The sequence below is a fragment of the Ostrinia furnacalis genome, unplaced genomic scaffold (assembly GCF_004193835.3).
Source record: "Ostrinia furnacalis isolate ACB-3 unplaced genomic scaffold, ASM419383v2 OfSCF0780, whole genome shotgun sequence".
NCBI lineage: Eukaryota > Metazoa > Arthropoda > Insecta > Lepidoptera > Crambidae > Ostrinia > Ostrinia furnacalis.
Genome location: NW_021131019.1, coordinates 1,330,967 through 1,352,977, shown reverse-complemented (window position 1 = coordinate 1,352,977; position 22,011 = coordinate 1,330,967). Strand labels below are relative to the sequence as shown.

The window sequence follows — 22,011 nt, the reverse complement described above, 5'->3', positions numbered from 1 at the left end:
AGGCTATCAGTATAAAATATAACTTAATTTGACGGATGCGTATCAATTCTGGCATAATGAGGGTACTTCTAGTATCACTGTTTCTAGTACTGACCATTGCGGCTTCGCATGCCGTGGGGCCATATAAATACCATCGGAGGATTGGTATTCCTTTGGCAGCTAAGATCAGAAGAACTGAGGAAGATGCGGCCAAAGCTGGTGTGACAGATCTCAGAATCGTTGGAGGATCCAATGTTGACATCTCCCAAGTACCATATCAAGTAAGTTTCGGTCATTTATTTTATTTTGACACGTAATTCATTGCTGTTAATATTACAATATTGTGGGCAAAAACTTAAAAGAATAAAGGCTATATTTCACCGGGACACTATGGCGGCGCAACCAGCCGGCTACCAACAAAATGTTTGCAGTTTTGCGCAACCAAACGGACACCAGGTGAGTAACTCTCTATAGAGCTGCATACATTTTGTTGGTAGCCGGCGACTGGTTGCGCCGCCATGGTGTCCCGGTGAAATATAGCCCTAAGAGAATTAAAATTGAAAATCTACACTTTTATTCCACTACACTAAGAGACAAACGAAGTTCAATTTTTTTTTATTCTGTAGATTTATTCGTACCACAAATTGCACACTTTACTATACTCTTTCAAACTTGTAAAACAAATCTCAAGAATTTTAGTATTTGCAGAGTACCTACTACCTACTTTATGCTAGAATATGATTGATAATTTCTTTGTGATTCTCTTCCCCCCAGGTCGGTGTTATCAACCGAATCGCATTTTTCCTAACCTCCGTCTGTGGTGGCAGTTTGATCTCCAACAACCGTGTGATCACAGCTGCTCATTGTCATGATGACGGTGACATCGAGGCCCTGTCCCACACTGTTGTTCTTGGCTCCAACACCATCTTCAGCGGTGGAGTACGTCAATCCACCACCAACATCGCCATGCACCATGACTGGAACCCCATGACTGCTTTTAGCGACATTGCCGTCATCAGAATCTACGATGTTACTTTTACCAGTGAGTACCACCTACTACACCAGTCTGTTGTCCATGACAAGTTCTTTTAATTATTATTATTAATAGTCTTGTTATCCCCTTTTGATAATGCTTGTGTAACGAGTGGGTTCACCACAAAAACCAGTGGCGGCGGCCAGTCCGACAGCAAAAACATTTTTTTGAATACAATGCTATACATAATATTAATTATCATCGTTTCAGACGTGATCCAGCCCATCCATCTGCCCAGTGGCATGCAGCTGGGCAACACCTTCGAGGGCCTGATCGGCACTGCTTCAGGCTTCGGAAGAACTGCTGATGGTAATATAAAACATTACACCTTAAAATATTACACTTAAAGGTAGCCTTTCAAACTAAGCGTCACAGACGCAGCGTCTTTAGCTTTGGTCTTGTACCACCAACGCCGCGTCACAAACTTGCTTCGAAAGGCTACCTTTAAGACCAAAGCTAAAGACGCTGCGTCTGTGACGCTTAGTTCGAAAGGCTACCTTTAAAGTGGTGAAAGAACAGAGTGAGACTTAACTAATAGACACAGGAAAAGGGAGGAATATGATATTTCAAACGAGTCCTTAGTGATAGCAGATTTTGTTACTTTATGAAGTTGATCTGTTACTATAAAGTTAATTATGTTAAAACTAAACGTGTCATATTAAACACATTGTGCTTTCTAAATGCCTGCCTTATTAATGACTTTAATGACATTCTTAAGGTGCCAACATCCCCAACAACCAAGTTATCAGTTGGGTGAGACTGCCGATCATCTCTAACAACGCGTGCGCCGCAGTCTATGGCCCCTTCGTCCACGCTAGCACTATTTGCACCAGTGGCGCTGGTGGTATGGGCACGTGCCAGGGAGACTCCGGCGGCCCTCTGGTGGTGGAAATTATGGGCGAGAAACTCTTGGTGAGCAAAATTTTGCATTAGTGTATAATCAGTCCCTGTGTCGACGTCAGCAACGTGCATCAACGGTCCTGGTGGCAAAGTCACGTGGCAGAGAGGCACTGGCGATGGAAGTCAGTGATTCTCAGACTTGCATTCTTTGTTTTTTTATCACATCAAGATAAACACTGTGGTTGAATTAATTTAAACAGTTTTTAACGCGATACGCGAAGAGGTAATATTGAAATATTACCTGTATTTGCCTGACGTTTCGACCGAGTTGCACCGGCCGTGGTCACAGGCTGACTGAGCCTACGTAGTATGTTTCAAATAATTCAATTATGCAACGCGAAAGTTTAAAATTAAACACTGTGGTATCTTGTTTGGTTTTTGTAGGGGCCAATTTCCATCAATTTTTTTTGTACTTTGATGTGACGTCAACTTTCTTGGTTTGTTGTGATTGTACGAATGTGATAAAAAAGGTGTAAGCTCACTTCCTTACACTTTTTAGGAGGTTTTGTAATTTTGATTGATTTCTTTTTCTTTCTAGGTTGGGGTGACGTCATTCGGCGCTGAAGCCGGTTGCTCAGCTGGATTCCCAGCTGCGTACGCACGCATCACTTCTTTCATGAATTGGATTTGGGCATTGTAAGCTCAAAATAATAACTGTGAACATTCAGTTCGTACTGAAGTTTGTGATATTCAGAATGATGTTTATTGTTTTGAATAGACAAATAAGCACTCTGAATTTGGCTGCCCTTTGAGTTGTGTAATAGTTTTTATTGGTGTCAATAAAATAATTTTAAATTAAATTGTAATTTGTCAGTTATTTACCTTTTCAACGTCCGCGTCCTTAATTGGATTATATTATAATCCTTAAGTCTTTGTAATAAATAAAAATCTCAATTTTTAGGTCCATTATCCTACAGAATAAAATATCTATAACGATCTTAAAAAGAAATCTAACATACAGCGACAATAGTCCAACGGTGTCGGTGTAGAACTGACCGAACCCACCTTGTTCAAAAATCTGTCAAACTTCATACAAAAAACACCGGTTATTGATGTTACGGTTAGGTTAGTTAGTTAGTTGAAGTTGGCTAAATTTATATAGATACAGAACATACATTTTAGTTAAGGTGTTATTCCCAAAGGTCCACAGCTCCAATCCATATAGAATGAGTAGTATTAGCCAACAGTCAGATGTTTACCATTACGTAATATTTTTTTTACAATTTATAAATGCAACCGTATCCACATCAAAGCACTCTTCTTGAGATAGTGAAACGAGGTTGACATAGTCTGACATCAAGGTTATACAGTATTATAATAGTTTTTTTTTTAAGGTAACACAGGTGTTTATTGGGTTCCAGTTGCAACAATACAGCTATACAGGCAGGTTGTAGCAACACTCACGAGATTTAACTTTTAATTAAAAGTAATATGAAAAGTACCTACTAATTGTCATATTATAAAAAAATACTAAAATAAGAAGAAAGTAGATACATTGCTTTATTTAATTAGATCTTACTCGTAAAATAGCTTGGTATCTACGAGTACGGAGACGCTCTACGGAACTCCGAGTAGGTACTTAGTATTTTAATAGTGTGATTAGAAATGACAGCCAACTGTACTGAAATATGGTAAACCTATCATAAAATAATAATAATTATTGACGGGATTGCTACCATGTACCTACCTTAATTTCGAGTTTCCGATATTAAGGAAACGATAGTAATGTTAGTGACCATGAAAGTTTAAAACAATATACTCGTACTATCATAAAATTACCAGCTACTATGACACAATACGACTAACTAAACCGGATGTACCTAGGTATTAAATACTTAATAAGGAAATTAAACCTATTGTGACGACAATTATTTTATCAATCGCCTTGAATTTCATATTGTACCTACTCGTATTTATCATAACAGATGAGTAAAATTGAACTCAAATTGTAACTTAATAAGAAATAGATAATAAGATGGCTGAATTATTTTTATTTCGACCAAAACTGTAAGGTTTTTATTGTGGATTAAAAAAAATAAAAAATATTAGATGTTAAAGTATCGTTGTTTTGAATGAAGGATTGACCGAAAATTCGTTTTTCCATAAAAACTTATAATTACCTTGTCTCGGTGAATAAATATTCTTTAATTTTGACGAACCACATACCTATCTATATTTTTTGTCCTTATAACAACAAAATACTTACAATATTTTTGAAACGCACTCAATGCACTGAATGCAATCACTGCCTTTACCCCATCATAATAAATAAATAGTGAAGTACCTACCTACCTAATTATTAAGTTCAACAATTGGACTAATATCATAATTATTTTTAAGCCGATTAATGACTAGACATTTAAAAAACATAGATCTGGAAAAACCCAAACGTACCAAGAAATGAGAGTATACACGGCCTAATTGTCACAATAGAAATATACGGACACAGTCATAATACGCACGCATTGAGCAACATGTTTTTGTCCTAACCGACTTACTTATTTTCAAGAATCTTCATACTTAGATAATTATATTTTTATTGTCTAAAAAAAGTTTTCATTCAATACGATAGAAATAAAGAAAAAAGTTTTTATTTCATGTCCTTTTTTTTCTCAAACTTCTGCGTTCGTTCGTTCGTTTCAGTCGAATGACGTACACATCTGAACAAAGGCCTCGGGACCAAGGATTTCTACAAAGATCGGTCCTGCGCCGACCGCATCCAAGCATTTCCCGCGACCTTCACCAGATCGCCACCACATCAAACTTCTAAAGTTCATTAAAATGCGTCCAGCAATTTAGGCTTGAAAACATAACAGACAGTAATAAGACAGACATGTAATATCTTAGTATTATTATTATATTATTTTATAATAATAGTTTGTCATCAGTGTGCCAATTTCCCACACCTCCTCTAATAGATAAGATTATAAGGATTAATAAAATACTATAAAATACAAACAATTTGAAACTATCAATTTAGCGTTCATTAACACTAACAACATGAAGGTACTTCTTGGGTCAGTGGTTCTGGTCTTGGCCATCGCGGCTTCTTATGCTGAGGGGCCATTTAACTACCATCAGAGGATTGGCATTCCTGAGGCAGCTAAGATCAGAAGGACTGAGGAAGATGCGGCCAAGGCTGGTGTCGATCTCAGAATCGTCGGTGGATCCAATGTTGACATCTCCCAAGTACCTTACCAAGTAAGTAGTCATTAGTGCTTCGGTCTTTTCTTCGTTCATTGAGAAAAACTTTCAAGCTGTACAGCTGTACTGGCGATTTGGCAAATCAATAAAACTTACTGAAATTGTAACCGAATTAAGAATTATCTAACTATCCATGGTGACCTGGTGACCTTGTAATCTTTCATTAGGAAAATAAATTATTTTGAGACAGTCAGTCTCTTCTATTATTATTGTTTAATTAATTTCTCTATTCAAGGGAAAACTTGCAAGTCCATGATGGAATAGTTGCAGTGCCATGCTGTAAATATGGTGTTAATATGTTTTTAACTTTACTTCTTCCATAGGTTGGTCTAGTCATCCAAATCCTGTGGATCCTGACTTCTGTGTGCGGAGGCAGCTTGATCTCAAACACCCGTGTGATCACCGCTGCCCACTGCCACCATGACGGCACCGTCACCGCTCAGTCCCACACCGTCGTGCTCGGCTCCAACACTATCTTCAGCGGTGGTGTCCGTCAGACCACCTCTGACATTGTCATGCACCCTCAGTGGACCCCGGAGACCGTTGCTAATGACATTGCCGTCATTAGGATTAACGCTGTTACTTTCACCAGTAAGTATTCTCATACCTGCCTAATTAGACATAAATTCACAAATAAAGAATGCAGGTATTCCAAATTTCCGCTAAACAACGCGACTTAATGTTCAGAATGTAGGCTGTATTTCCACGATATTTACCTATGGCCAATTTAATGCGTTCACTATGAATGCTCTTGTCATTGCATCGTCTGTGCAGTCAAAGTCCGCACAAAGCGTTCCTATGGGGTGTTGGCCAGAAGTCTCTCATTAACAACCCCCACGTCAATGCTCTGTTCTGCCCACTGGCTATGAAGATCACTTTAACTTCAGCTTTTTATTTTTAGTTTCACTCTCTCAGCATACAAAATTGTGTATTGTTGTAATAAGTCATTAAATAAATAATAAAGTCAATTAAACATTTTGTATTTATGTCATTATGATTGCAACTTAGTCAAAGGACTAAGTAGATTATTAAGCATATTTTATTTATTGTGTATTGACCATTTTGTACTCGTAATTACTTTTATAGCCTGACCAGAAACATAAAAACCCTGGCATAGAGGCGCATCAATTGCATTTGATAGTGCAACACTGAGTACAGTCGTACCTGTGTTAAATTAATAGGCTAACTTTATGTATCAGGATTCAGGATTGCGGGCTAATTTAATATTTTTATAAATTAACGAAAACATATTATTATAGGTAACCTGGTTTAAATAAATTAAATGAAACCATCAATCAAGCTAGTAGGATTTATTTTATTATTCATCAATAATCAAATTCAGAACTTGAATATTCAACTGCAATGTCTGCTCATGAACGCTTCAAACTCGGTACTTCTTTCCCAATTCCATAAAATTCAACACTTAGAAAGTGACAAAAATCTTTAAAATAGGTAGTTGAAACAAACCACAGCTAATTTTTATAGTGGACTGTACTATACGATAAACATGTCAGTCAATTTGACAACCTTTGTTGGAAACATTATTCAATGAAAATATTGTCCGAACCCTTGGTATTTCTCTTCGACAAATACTTTAACACATTGTGAACCACTTTTCTTTCACGACTATAAAAATATTTTAGCAATTTCATTTACAAAATCAATTGCGCACATTTAAAATAAAGTTTGTTTACACTTTGACAGCAATAGACTGACATGCAAGGTGACATGTCAATGAAGTTTTTAGATAATGTTGCCATTAAAAGAAATTAGTACCATTAGATTTCCGCAACATGGCGAGGGTTTTTATGTTCCTGGTCAGGCTATAGATAATTCCCGACTCTACTAAATTATATCTCTATTTCAGATGTGATCCAGCCCATCTCTCTGCCCAGCGGATCTCAGCTAAATAACAACTTCGTAGGCCAGGTCGGAATTGCTTCTGGATTCGGACGCACTTCTGATGGTAATTATAAACACTTTGACAAACATAATTTTGTACATTCTAGTTATTCACAAGTTTACAGGATAATACGGCTTATCATCGGTAGAAAAAATTCGTTCGATTTAGGTCAAATTAGTTATTATTTTGTTTGCAAAAAAAGTCTTCGATATGATGACACATTTATCATTAAACCAGGTGCTAACATCCCGAACAACCAACTCGTGAGCTGGGTGAGAGTGCCGATCATCACCAACCAGGCGTGCGCCTCAGTCTTCGGACCCTTCATCTTAAGTAGCACCATCTGCACCAACGGCTCTGGTGGTATGGGCACGTGCCAGGGAGACTCTGGTGGTCCTCTCGCTGTGGAAGTTGGCAACTCTAGGGTCTTGGTAAGTTTTTTTATACTATCAGTGCAAAAAACAGTATAGAAATGATACAGAAATAAAAATTAGCAGGAACAGCTTATTGTTGTCTCAAAATAAGAGAGCTTTCAATAATTTTAATGCAGAGAACAAAAGTTCGCACGCACTTGTGATTTAAAAAACATTTCTCCGAGGATTAAAAAAAACTTTTCAAATATTCCTTCTTACGCCTTCTTAATCACGTTCTTAACGGAGAGCTTAAAAAATGTTAGGTACTTACTTGAGCGTAACACATAAATTCTTTTACAATCATCCCATGTACTTGGTAGGTATGTATTAAGTCAGGATGACTTTCTTAACAAACTCGTTCTTCTTTCTAGGTCGGTGTGACTTCCTTTGGTGCTGCTGCCGGTTGCCAAGCTGGATTACCTGCGGCGTACGCTCGCGTCACCTCATTCATCTCTTGGATCTTGGCCATATAAGTAAAATGATCTAACGAACCCTACCTGATCTGTAACGTGTGATTGTTATTAAATAATTTAAAAAATATTTTTTTTTGTTTTCTTACGTTCCTACTTGCCTACACTTCGATGATTAACATCGTAATAGAAACCACTGATAATTTGAAGAGCATGACTTTCATTTAAGTAAAACGTGTGACATTCTGTGAATCAATTTAATTATAACGAATAATTCGTTAAAAGTTGGAAATAAAAGTTTTGTGTCCATCCAAGTAAGAATTTTTCTAAGCATAGTAAGATGACTGAAAATCACCTAAGTATAAAACAAAACGTGAAATACATCGCGTGACATACATAGCATCTATCTTAGTTCAAAATGTACACGGAATTGCGGGAACGGCTCTTAGCACCATCTATAATGTACGCCAACAAGCTTGAGAGACAGCTCCTGAGTGGCCTATTGGTTTCTAATTGCTCGAAACAGGAACCGGGCTAGAACCGGGATAAAATCATTTCGACAATTTAGACGACAAATGTATGGGCTTATCGTCTAATCGATAAAATGTCTGGATATAATTTTATTAATATCTAGACATACTGGTGAGGTCTGTAAACGGGAGCAATTATGTTTTTTTTTTATCGTACATTTAATAAAAATTTAGTAAAAGTTATTTCTGTGTTAAAGTATTTGATTTATTTCGGCTTCGTAGTAATTGTTTTGCTGTATTTTCTACAGTAATTGGCTTTTAACCTCGGAATATCGGTTCGTCATAAAAAGGCTATCGAGACTCCTTTGGGGCCTGTGTATGTTGCCGTAGCATCCCCTAGACAACAATGTGGCTCTCTATTAGTGGAAGCTTTTTTCAGAATCGCATCGGAACTTTTTTAACCGACTTCAACAAAAGGAGGATGTTCAAATTTCTGCTTTCACCATATTTTGAATAACTTTAGTAAAACGTAATGTTGGTGTAACCCATTACTCAATGTATGTATCACAACATGTTGGATAGTCGATACCCATAAAAACAAAATAATACTAAGGCAATACGTACGGTTTGCGCTGCTTTATGCAGTGCCACTTCAAAGAGCTTTTTAATAAGCTTATCGCAAAATCTAAATGACTTTTAATTTAATACCTTGTTAACCCTTAGTCGCAGTATGAAGTTTTTAATACACAAACACAACACCATCGGTCTATTCGATCAGCCGGTCTATCCCACGGATCTTAGCATAATCCGGGTCGTAATCAAAATGAATCAGAGCTAGGCCCTTGCCCTGTCAACCGCTCACGCGGACTTGATAATAAACCAGGGCTCTAGTATTAAATCCCATTAGGGAACAAAAGACCGAACTAAAAGCTTTACAGGTTGATTGCGTTTAGGATTTAGTTTTGTTTGGATTTTGTTGATATTTAGGTCTTAGGCCGAGTTGCACCAGCTAATTTTGACCGTAACTTTGACAATAACCGGTGTTTTTTGTATGGAGATTGACAGATTTTTGACGTTTGTTAAAGTTAAAATACGATGGTGCAACATAGAGTTAGTCCTAGTTAGGCTGCGTATACGAAACAACTTTGGGACATCGATGTTTGAGAAACAAATTTTGTGTACTATACCAGATTATCAACACACGAGTAGGTATGCTTATTAGTTTGAACTCACTCCCATAGTGTAAAAGCTTCTGTTAAACTCCTTTTTACACCTAACTTGAACATTGATTTAACTATAAACACCATAAGCATCATAACACTAAGGCTGGGTAGCAACCTCTTACTTTAATGCTTTAACTTTAACAAACGTCAAAAATCTGTCAAACTCCATACAAAAAACAACGGTTAACGTTAGTTACTTATAGTTACCGTTAAAGTTTGGTGGTGTAACTCGGCCTAATACAAGTGTCAGTTGGCATAAACAAATCGTAGCATATTATAATGTTGTTATTAATGTAATAAAACGGCAACACAACTAATGTTAAACTTACCATTATAAATTATGGGCTAACATGAATCCAAAATCATAAATTATGAAATTAAAATGTATTTTTATAAAAACAAAGGCAGGAATTTATTCAAGCAATTAGTTAAAAGTTACATTTTTGCCGCGTTCCAGTTAGCAACTAAAATAATAAATTCTCCTGTAATCTTGGGTTTACTTTTGTTCAACTTCAATGGGATCTGAACCGGTGCGATTAAGCTGAATGTGTGTTTTACGTTTTAAAGTAAATCTTTGTAATTTTAAGGGCTTTTAACTGGCATTTGGCAATATATAGGGTGGAATTTTGTAATGCCACCTGGAGGGAAAGTACTCATAATATTGTAGATAGAAATTTTTTCTCAAAGAAAACATTCCTTTATTTTTGAAAAGAAATAGAAGGAACTGCATTCAAAATTCCACTCTGTATACGAGTACGATTACAATTGGTCAAAATTTCAGTCAACGTTTTTATATTGGATGGTTTATATGAAAAAGTTCTTTGCGTTTATAGGTAAACTCGTTGTGGATAAAAAAAAAAAAAAAGTCAAGGTAGTGCATTTTAGGTACCTAGGTAATGTACCTACCTACTAATACTACTATTTTAGATTCGAATTCGACTTTGCCTCCCTTCCATCCTTAAAAGAGGCTCAAATCTAGATTTGTATAACATCATTTCAGCCACGGTACGACTATGCTGAAACTCGCGTGCGTTTTAAGTCAGTTAGTAAAAATAAACTAGTATAAGTAAATTAAATTGATAAGAAAGACTTTTATTAGGTAACAGATGTACTTTAGCAACCAAACTTTATCATGTGAACCTACACTACTCCTCATTAATCATTACACCAGTTTCTATTTAGGCATAGTTTAACTTGACACCTCGCTTACCATGACTTGTAACAGCCATTACTCACACATTAAGTAGACCTATGCAATATGTCACTGTGGTGTGACGTAGTTAGGCGGCGTATTACTCAAATACCGTTCATATGTCACAGTTAAATATTGAAAGCGGCCCGATCTGTTCTTGTCCGCAGCCCCTGTTTCAGGCTGGAATAAATGGGTGACGTAATTAAAGTTGTTAGCGGCAGGTGCCCTCTTTAGCCTATACCTGGACTGAGACACAAGGTATTAACGCACAGAAGAACCATGGCACTCATTTTGAAGTCATCATTTCCTTTAAGAAGTCTATTCCGGGACATAGGCCTTCCTAATAGAACAATTCATCAAATGACTCTTCTGTTTGCATCCCGCAATCTTAACTAGGTCGTAGTCTTCCAGGTGGGATGCCAGCTCTTTAGGAGCGTTACTTGAGAACTTTACAAAGGTTGTCGGTTCTGCGAGCTTTGTTGCCTGCCCACTTGGCAATTCGAAGAGCTATAAAGTTATTGGAGCGTTTTCAATCAAATGCAAGTTTATGGAATATAAGTAACTACTACGAGTATTTTCTTCTAATCGGATGTATGAATATCTCTGATCTTTCATTTCATTCATAGAGGGCAATAAATGGTGTTACAAACGAGATACTACGCTACAGATCTTGTAGCGTCGTTTCCGCAAAGCTCTAAAGGTCCGGTGTGCTTACCATGAGTTTACGTTAGGTGTGTTCGCTAGCGAGTACGTCAAAAAAATCTATGAAGATTCTATTTATTGAAAGTAACCGCCAGAGGCGCTACACAATATGTCATACATTTAAATGTCATTTTTTACGCAGTCGCTAGCGAGCACACCTAACGTAAACTCATGGTAAGCACACTGAGCACTCACTCACTGCTTCAATTCACGTCACGGTAATAATAGTTACGAATTACTCTTGAATTTGGAGATATGCCGCGAGTCTACTCTTTATGTTTACATTATACCTATAGGTACTAATGAACTTAAACCCCGAGGCAGTAGTCGGGAATACTTTCCTTGAATGTTTGATTTCCTTTTACTCGATCGACACCTTTTAGGGCTCTATTTTTGTACAGCTGCAGCTGCTGTAGAACTTTTAACTATTTAAGATAGCATTTAAAAGGATTCCGCTTCCAATAATTGCATCTGTCTGTCGAGTTTCAAATTAAGCTATTTTTTCTTTAGATATAGGCAAGTAGCTGATACTTAGCGGTTGAAAGAAGACAGCCAGATATCGGAGGTATGTATCATCATAGAAATGCATGCTGTTTCATACATAAAAATAGGAATAGGTAAACACAAATAGAAATGCGTGATATTCTTCACACTGCACTACGAGTCTTCTACGAGTTGTCTTCAAATACCATAAAACTATCCTACTAATATTATAAATGCGAAAGTTTTGATTTCTGGATGTCTCGATGGATGTACGTTTGTTACTCTTTCACGCAAAAACTGCTAAACGGATTTTGATAAAACTTTATAGTATTATTGTTTATAACCCATAATAACATAAAGGCTATAATTTATGACGATCTGTGACAAACTAAATTTCACGCGGGTGAAGCCGCGGGCAAAAGCTAGTATTCAAATATTTGTTTAGACGGACCGGAATGCCAAGAACTCTCCGAGGTCAACCTTAAATCTATTCTTACTTATGCATACCAGCAGTATGAAGTTAAATCCCCTGACTCCATTCAAAAAATATTTAAGCGATTAATACAACTGAAAAAGCGACTACTTCAAAAAAATCTTTAAAGATAATCCATTCATTTGATTGACTTCTCGACTTTATTACTTAGAAATCCTCAAATATTTAACCCTGACTAAGCAGCAAGTTCTTAATGACTGACTCAATTTCGCTCCTTTTTGCGTATTCGTGCGTCAGCATTATTAGCTTTAAAGTTTGCTAGACTGTAATGCTAGTGGTTAATCAGTTCAGATTGCAAGTGTAGCGAGCATGCCCAATTGAGCATTCTTTACCACCCCAGCATTAATGTGTATAACCCTAAGCTTTGTTACAGTATAAGAAGAACAGACATTTTTAAGAAGTAAAACCAATAAGGAATCGCATTGTCCAATTTGAAAACAACAGATATTTTAGTGATTAACGAATAAATAATTTAATTAACCTGTTAAAGAAAACACTTGGCAGAATAGTTTTCAGTCGTGAGCAACTGTTACTCGTTATCAAAATTCTGTAAACATGTTGTTTTTATAGCTATAACTTTTATTCTAGTTAGTTACAAAATCAGTTGCTTTTCATATTTTATATTTTCATTGAGTGTCTGTTGATTTTTTAATTCGATTTCAATTTTGCATTTATTGCGTAAGAGATATTTGAGTACTTTGTACTACTTCAACGATTCTAATAACTAGAGATGTTATGGATATGTAGTTTCGGTTATGGATACGGTTAAAGATATAGGAATAATAACCGGTTTTGTTTACGGTTACGGATATATTTTATTTCGGATATTCGAAAATTTCGGATATCCATAACATCCCTGCTAGTAACGGGGAAACTTGTCTATGAGGTCAGCTGGCTGTTATTCTCTGGCTATGGCTGTGGCATAGGCAGTCGTCGACTTACCTACGTCTCATTCCGAGGTTGTTTTTTCCACCTGTGCCGACACTCAAAAGCCGTGTAATGACCCTTTCGTATTATAAAGTCTTTTTACCACTTTTACTACAGAAATTATTTCCCTTTGCGTTCTCGCCAAGTAGAAAAGTACCTTTCAGTTTGCGCTAATGGTTTATTATTTGATTGTTTATAACGTTTCGCCCTCAAAAACGTTGGCAGGTGTTGTAATTTATGCTCAGTCACTTTTTGTTGGGTTGTTAATTTTTTGTCGTTTAAAATTTCGGGCGAACTGAAAAGCTGCTTTGAAAGATTACGGTAAAAATAATATGTAGTGTTAATAGTTTAGCGAAATAAAAGTGTCACAGATATATTTCACAACGATTTTGAATGTTCAGTTTCGTTAGTACCTTTACCTATTAATAATTTACAGTGATTTTTGAGTGTACCTCTGCTAATCTCTTCTAAGATGTACGATAGAATTGTCTTAACTGAAAATTAGAACAAATTACCTAAATCTTTTGCCTCTCTATGTATTCTGATAGTTGAGAAAAGATGAGACTCCGACCTAGAATTACAGACCAAATATTTCTATAGACACACGTTCCCACACCAAAAAGGTCGTAAGTCGAGGCACAACAATTATTCAACATCCGAGAAGTCGCACAGTAAATAACAGGCCAAGTTGGTTAATTTTTCAAGTGGCCAGGTAATGTAGGCACGGGGAACATAAAAACGTGAAGGATAAAAGTTTTCGTTTGCGACCGCGGTCGTAATCCGACAGTTTCCCGATGTACGGACCTCTATACGTCGAATAGTGGGACAGAGAATGGGATAGAGTTGCTTTTTGACATAGTTTTATTATTACTGGTAAGTCCTGTACTGGTCTATAGTATACCAACGAGCTCAATAGGATTGTGTATTGTAAATATATAACATTTACAGTACCTTCTACTTATGTACTATTGTGAAAGCAATGAAGGTCGTACTTTGAGGAGGCTTGTCCAGCAGTGGACCGATAATGCTTGAAATGATAAAGTGGGCTTTAGTTAGAGGCTTGTCTGATTTACTGCGTGTACCAGTAGGTCTCCCTAGGTTTGGGAACTGAGATTGTCAAGATTATCTGTGATGTTATGAGAAAAATAGAAAACTTCAATTTAAGTAGGTACCTACCTACTCGAAATAAATAACACACACCGTATTCACAAACGATACTTGCTTAAATGACCTAAAATGACTTCGCAATTTTAATTTATTATTTACTGAAATAGCTGATAACAAATCCAGCTTACGAGTACATCGATATTGGGTGATTATGACGTACAAACTTTTATCGCTCAAAATACTTACAGAATATTTTACAGAAAATTAGATACTATTGCGTGTTCTTTAATGGTTGTGTAGTTAATAATTATAGAAGTATTATTTATCAATTAATTACAGCGTGTACTTAATCTACGTATAACATTATCTTATACTTTTTATCATGACACGTGCACAGGATTGCTTGATTGATTGATGTTATTTAGTTAGTATTTTTAAGAACTACATTAAATTAACTTTGCCTGTGGTATTGCCCGGCTCGCGTGAAATTCAGTTGGTCACAGACCGTTAAAAATATAAAAAAATGTTATTCTGATGTTTAAATAAAAGAACTGCAAATTTTTATCATAATCCGTTGAGTATTTATAATATTAGTACGAAAAATATAATAAAAAATAAAAGTTTTAGCGACTCCATTCCACCCTTATTCCCAACCCAAAGGAAAGGCAAGGCGGGTGAACACTGAATTTTCTCTTGTTACAAGTCAGGCCATTGGCGATAATCCAAGAGTTTGGGTCCTATCACGACTATTTCCTGCGCCTGCACTGCAATTGCATCGCTTTATTGAGTTACAATCGATTAGGTATGTTAATACTGATACGTGTAAATATTATCCATAATTGGGCTGAGGGAATTACAGATATTGGAAAATTTTACTTCATTAATTTGTCTGGTGATAATTTTTAAATTTTTTAATTTTATTTATTTGGAAAACAAAACAGATTACATTCTTTACATGGTTTAAATAATACTTAAATGTAGATATAGACTAAAATGTAACCCTAAATATGTTTTCACAGATTTGTTATACATGCATTAGGTACAAAAATATATATATATATAGGTAAATAAATCGGAAAGTGTTAATAAACTGCAGAGTAAACAAAACAAAACAAAGAGTTCCTCAACATTATTTATGACGAGTCATGGGTAGCTTGGCTGAGGGCATCCTTGACATGTTTCTTAAATGTATGCTTCCTTTGGTCGAAGATATCCAGGTGACTATCATCCAAGAATGCAAGTTCATTGTACAATCGGCACATTCTAAGAAGAGGCTGGTAGTATGAGACGTTTTTATGTTGAAGAGAAATTGAGAAGGTTTTAGGCCTGCGGGGATTGTGATTCGTGCTAAAGCTAAGTTTACCTAACAATTTGGGAGAGTATATGTGGGAGTGCAGTATTTTGTGGAGACAAATGAGCTCTTGTTCATTTCTGCGGATATGAAGTGGCACCACGTTATATTTACGTAAGCGATCCTCATATGAACGGCATTGTCTGCTGACTCCTTGTCGGTAGCTTAAGATTTTGAGAGCTTTCTTTTGGACATTTTCAAGTCTGTTGCGGTGAATAGCATAGTGAGGAGACCATACAACTGAACCGTACTCTAGTGTGCTTCTAACTAGGCTGAAGTAAATATATAAGACTGATCACTGTTGTATTGATCATTAAATTACTTTAATTCTCGTGCCTCCTATTTTTGTTTATTATGAATCTATGAGTAATGAGCCAAAATGTAGCTGGCTACGGTAAAATAACTAAGTGATCAATTCTGCTTTTTCTAAAACACGGCTAAAAATTACTTATAGATAGACCACATTTTTAAAATTTGAAAAAAATCGGCCGACTTTTTCGAAGATTTCCCGTAACGTATCGATTACCATGTAGGTACGTACATTTTGATAACTTCATGCCCAGACTCCATTACTACAGTTTTTCGGCAACAACACAGAACTTAAATCACTATGTTGTGTCCTGGCCTACGCGACAACTACAAAAGGACAACACGGAATGTGATTACTCAGCGCGAGTTTGCATGTCATGGGTTCTGAGTTACTGCCCACTGCGTTGCGTTTGTTCACAGCTCAGGTAAACCAGCCAGTCCATTTTGTACGCGTTTGCTACGAAGTCAACGGAGTACTTTTATTTTTCATATTGACTAGAATAGTCCAATCCCATATTTCTTGTGGATATCATATGAGACGTCTAAGGCAAAACTATGCAAACATCACGCCTCCCAAAAATCTATCCTTTTGGGTTCTGGTAAATTAACCATTGGAGCGTTCTGGCTACTGCAGTGCCCAAAACGTTTCGGGAATGGGAAGAGGGTTGTCTTTCTGCAGTGGGGACTTGATGATGATGATTGTACTTATTGTAGAAGTATTTTTCAGCTACTATACCGAATTTGAATCACTATGGCTGGGTTGTTGCACCATGTTACTTTAACTTCAACAAACGTTAAAAATATGTCAAACTCCATACAAAAATACCGTATAGTGTTATAGTTACGGTTAAATTTAGGTGGTGCACCCGTGCAACTCAGCCTATGTTGTGTCCTGACCTACGCCACAAAAGGACAATACGGAATGAATGAGGTGGCTCATAAATTTTGGCTGTGCAATTTTATACAGGTGAGGCCAACAAAACTGACAAAAAGTTTGGGGAACAGTGCACTGGCAAGCGACGCTAACTGTTCACACTCGGCTGTAAACACGCCGCGACATGTTTGGGAGCGGACACGCTTCGTGTACCCGAGTGCATGTTTGCAGAAAATGGAATAGGTTTTTCGATTTTGCAACGGATATACTGCAACAATCGTACGAGTCTTGGGTACATCGAGGGCTGACGTTTATCTGTGTAGGGTTTATGCGAAGTACAGATTTTTCTGAAGCAATTTTCGCGGGTGCTGTGCACTGCGACTCTCTATAGTCTATAGACTTTCAATTTTGTTTTACGCGGTTTTTACACCCTAGTAACTTTTGCACCTTTTTTGAAATAAGATATAATTTGAAAACGAATAAACAAGTGCTTACCTAATTAAATTTTAAAGATAATTTAGACTAGGTATTACAGATGAAATTACTTATGATCATTGATAAAGCAATTTGTATTTTTATTTTAAAATTGATTAGGCTGTATTGCGTATTGTGGGGAGAAATAAAGTTTCTAGAAGAAGCTCCTTCTCGGGACGGGATTTACAGATAATAATTTGCTCTAAAATCATAATTATGCTAACAAAACGGCTGGAAATCTGTATTCCTGTACTTAGGCTAGCACTTTCTTCCCTAACCTGGATTTGCCCGAGTCTTAGGGTTCCAGCCCCAGCTATAAAGATGACTCGCTCAGGTTAGCATCAAAAGACAACATCATCCATGACACTTGTTATAATTTTAATATCATTTTCTTTATACAAACACGCTCCCTCGTTTGTTCGTGTTACACTTGCGTTAAAAAGATAAGTTTCGCCAAAAGCCTTTGGGGTTGGATGATGAGTTTCATACATTCGAATGTGCGTCAAACTAAAGCAGTTTGTGAGTGGTGCTTGCGTCTTTTGCCTTTCCCTTTAAAAGGATGTGGGGGAGAGTCTTACGGCGTTACTTTGTTAAAAGTAATTTAATGGCCGCATTGACGTACTTACTTACCTCGGATTTTTTGTCATCTAATAAAATTATGGCCTTCTTCGTTAAATATTTTTTGTATGGCAAAATCAAATCCAATAAAAATAGTAATCTTTGTGAACAATACGGATTTAAAATAATGGCAATACTTGTTTAGCTGATCTAAGTATGTTCCCTCGTATAATAAGGCAATAATTTATTGGTTAAAAAGATCAAGATTTATTTAGAAATAGGTATTTTTTTTATTATTCTACCATAACTTTTTGTGTTATTAAAATCGGCTTCATCGATTCAATTCTACCATTAAAGTGTCAACTTTATTTGATTGTAGCGCACTTATCAGATAGTAGAGTCGGTGCAATGCTGGCCGTGTAAAGCGGTACTATCGCGACGCGATTTTCTGGCAACGGAAACAATTTGCAGTTATACTGAAATTATTCAACTCGTAGCTTGAGAACTGCCAACTAAATTGGTTTATCGGAATGCTGAAATAAATTAGAATCATACTTTATTGCCTAAGTATTTATGTCAATCCAAAAAAAAGCAATTGTATCACTTCTGATATTATGAAATTGAACATAGAGAGATATTATGGGCCATTCTTATTCTTACGCATTTTTGTGTGAGATGTAAGAATAGCATATGTTTTTAAAGAAAATCAGTGCACTGTATATTAATTTACTTAGTAAAATACCTCTATTAACTAGGCCCAATATCATTTTTATCATAAAACTATTAGAAGAATATTAAAAAAAAGTTACAAGTCCAAAATGTCACGGGCCGTGTAGTGTGAGATTCCCGGATTTGGACATACAATATTTTTTTCTGAAGAGATTTTATGTTATTTTGATAAATATTACAGTAACTATGCAAGATTAATACATGTTATATAAGACTGTTAAAAATTTATATCAATAATAATTACCATTTTTGATTTTGAACACCAAACATTGTGTGAGCAGTTTTTGTGTCACAACCACGTGCGCCACTTTAAATATGCGTAACTCGGTAAAAAACTATCTTTGATATTGACATCCCTTGCTAAGTTTTTTTAGAACAGTAACATTGTCATCTTATTAGATTTGCAAATGGCTGAACGTAGTGAGTGAGCCGCAAAAAATTATTTCCTATTTATTTGAAAAAAGGGACAACCATAACACGTCCATCCCGTGTACGGTTTTTAAAGGTAGGTATCAATGTCACGCTATTGTATAAAACATAATTATGTACCTCATGCAGTATAGTTTCAGATAATTGCACAAGATCTGCTAATTCACAGATAGTTTTTTGGATATATCGGACACGTTCCAAATTGTCACGGCCATGGTATTAAAAATGTGTCACTACCGCAAACTATTTAAGTACATGGTCGTGACATTACAACGCGTGGTTGTGACATTCTATTTTTATTATTTTAATAGTTTTTGTTGTTCTGCTAAATTATTTTGTGTATTGTGCAATTTTTAGGAGTAGCCTTTTAGTAAGTGTACTTATTTTTCGCTAGTATGATTTTCTAGATGCCACGAAGGAAAAATTATTGCACTTTCTCATTTCTGCAGTAATATCAAATTTTACTGAGACAGCTCCCGGTAAAGGCCCTGCAGAGGTGGTCGGAGTTGTTTTAAAAGGAATTGCTATTAACCATATTTTTAGTGGTACGGTGACTATGAAACATGTTTAAGTTGTCAAAACCAACCGTTATGTGAATCCTACAGAAATCTCATTTGATACTCAATTAGGTACCTACTGTGTTTAAGATTTACTAATTTGTTAAGCATATTATCATATCGAAACCATGTAGATAGCATATCGGAAGCATGATCAGATAGTGCCAATAATAAAAAGTCTATTTTTTTGATTATCTAGTAGATATATTAACCACCTGACGGTATTTTTGATCTCAATTTTAATTAAATTTTTGGATGTTCAGAAAAAAGTACATATTACCAAATAACACCTTTGTTGATGAAACGAATTTAGTGTATTTTATTGTTAATCAATTTAAACTATGATGATATAAATTTAACAACATAAATATTATTATTTACAGTAAAAATGTAAAACTGTCACATCCGTGTCATGCAGTGTCACAGCCGTGGTTACGTAGGCTATTTTGTTTTCTTTCCGAGGGCTTTAAGGTTGTCCATATACATCAAAAGTATGCTTTTGGTTTATACTTTCGATACACATCGCAAAAAGTTTAAAAAAAAAATCTTTAATTTTTAAAAAAAATTTGGCACAAATTTAAGAATGGCCCATCATAGAGAATAGAACATTTGAAATGGACAATGATGAGACAAACTACTGACACATTCGATAAGTGCTGAAAACTTCTAATTATACACGAACAGGGTCAGACATTAATTTAATTTCATAGAAGTACACGTATTGATTTTCATCACTATAACACTTGTAAATTATAATAGATAGACATAGTAATAATTTAGCCCTGTTCTAATAAACATAGAGTTAGATTCATGGAAATACTGATAATACTGTACAGAATAAGGCACTAAGTATTATTTCGACTGGAGTGTTATACGATAATTTTGAATTATATCCATACTTTGTACTACTCGCGGCGGAACAGAAATCTTTGGAGTAGTTTTAGGCCTACGGATTTTTTTAAAATGGCTACATTAATTTGTATTAAAAATTATACTTTTTGTTATTAGCGAAATGGAATCTACATATCTACATATCTATAGCGATATGATTATACGATATGCTGACGCTTGCAACTTTGTATGGTGTTTCTGTCTGAGAGACAAGAGTAAGCACTATCCACAAATATAAACTAGTTTATAATATGTCCTTGGACAGCGACAAAATATCAACTTCAAGTGCCTCATTAGGTAGGCTTGGGTATCATAGGTGTGGCTTTACCCTGTTGTAAAAACCGGGATACAAACTACCTACCTATCTATACCAAATTTCATTAAAATTGGTTCGATGGTTTAGGCATGAAAGCGTAACAAGAAGACAGACAGAGTTATTTTCGCACTTATAATATTAGTAGGGATAATATATTTAACGATCCGACGATCTGGTAAAAGTCGCGGGAAGAGCCTGGATGCGGACAGCGAAGGACCGTTCAATGTGGAAAACCTTGGGAGAGGTCTATGTCCAGCAGTGGACGTCATTTGGCTGAACTGAAAGAACGAACGAATATTTAAATGATAAGATATTGATATTTAACTAAAATTTTTGAAACAACAGCTGACTCTATTCACTCCGTGATACCCATCCATTCTCAAAGGTTATAAATCTCGATCCACTTTTCGCTAAGTTTCTGTTTCGCGAGCTCCTTACTTCAATTATTCCATAATCCAAATCTCGCACAGATATGGCGGAGTTCCACTGAAAGTTAAGGTTTAAGGGCAGACCACACCACTAGCTATGTTTACTTAGCTTATGCCCGTTTTCACCATTAATCCTTAGGGATTAAAAATTAGTTTTTAAGTGATCCCTATGAAAACAAAATTCCTATTATGTGTTACCATATTATTATGGGTTACCTACTTAAAATTAGGGATTGATTGTGGAAACGGGCGTTAGCTTAAAGGGCATAAGGGCGTAAGGGCAGCCAAGTGCCAAGGGATTATGAAAAGCGATGTGAAACATACGATACTACTTTGACAAGTTTTGTCTTTTTTTTATGCAAAACAAGGCAGGTATTTGACCACAATCGCACCTGATGTTAAGGNGTGTAAATAAATAAATAAATAAATAAAAGTATTTCTATACTGTGTAGCCGCGAGAGCTCTTTGGCGCGCTGTCTTCGGCGAAGTATTGCGCGCGCAGATTTTGACAGCGCGAAATACCTACTTTAGCAGAAATACCAAGCCTTAAGTGGGATGCAGTCTAGGATGGTACATATCTGCCCTGTAAGTGCCTATTCACTCTCGCCTTGAAGAGGCCCGGATTATAGTTTTCGGGAGAGACAGCAGCAGGCAAC

At 36.1% G+C, this 22,011-nt stretch overlaps 2 protein-coding genes across 2 annotated transcripts; both read left to right on the top strand.

Annotated features, from left to right (window-relative positions):
• Positions 1-38: 38 nt before the first annotated feature.
• LOC114350043 (brachyurin-like) lies at positions 39-2,718 on the top strand. The gene is made up of 5 exons (XM_028300676.1): positions 39-260; positions 754-1,021; positions 1,223-1,321; positions 1,731-1,924; positions 2,451-2,718. The coding sequence occupies exons 1-5, from the start codon at positions 57-59 to the stop codon at positions 2,550-2,552; spliced, it is 867 nt and encodes a 288-aa protein (XP_028156477.1). The 5' UTR covers positions 39-56; the 3' UTR covers positions 2,553-2,718.
• Positions 2,719-4,865: 2,147 nt separating this feature from the next.
• On the top strand, positions 4,866-7,972 carry LOC114350044 (brachyurin-like). Its single transcript, XM_028300677.1, has 5 exons — positions 4,866-5,113; positions 5,440-5,707; positions 6,984-7,082; positions 7,257-7,450; positions 7,804-7,972. Exons 1-5 carry the CDS (start codon positions 4,913-4,915, stop codon positions 7,903-7,905), a joined length of 864 nt encoding a protein of 287 aa, XP_028156478.1. The 5' UTR covers positions 4,866-4,912; the 3' UTR covers positions 7,906-7,972.
• The last annotated feature ends 14,039 nt before the right edge of the window (positions 7,973-22,011 follow it).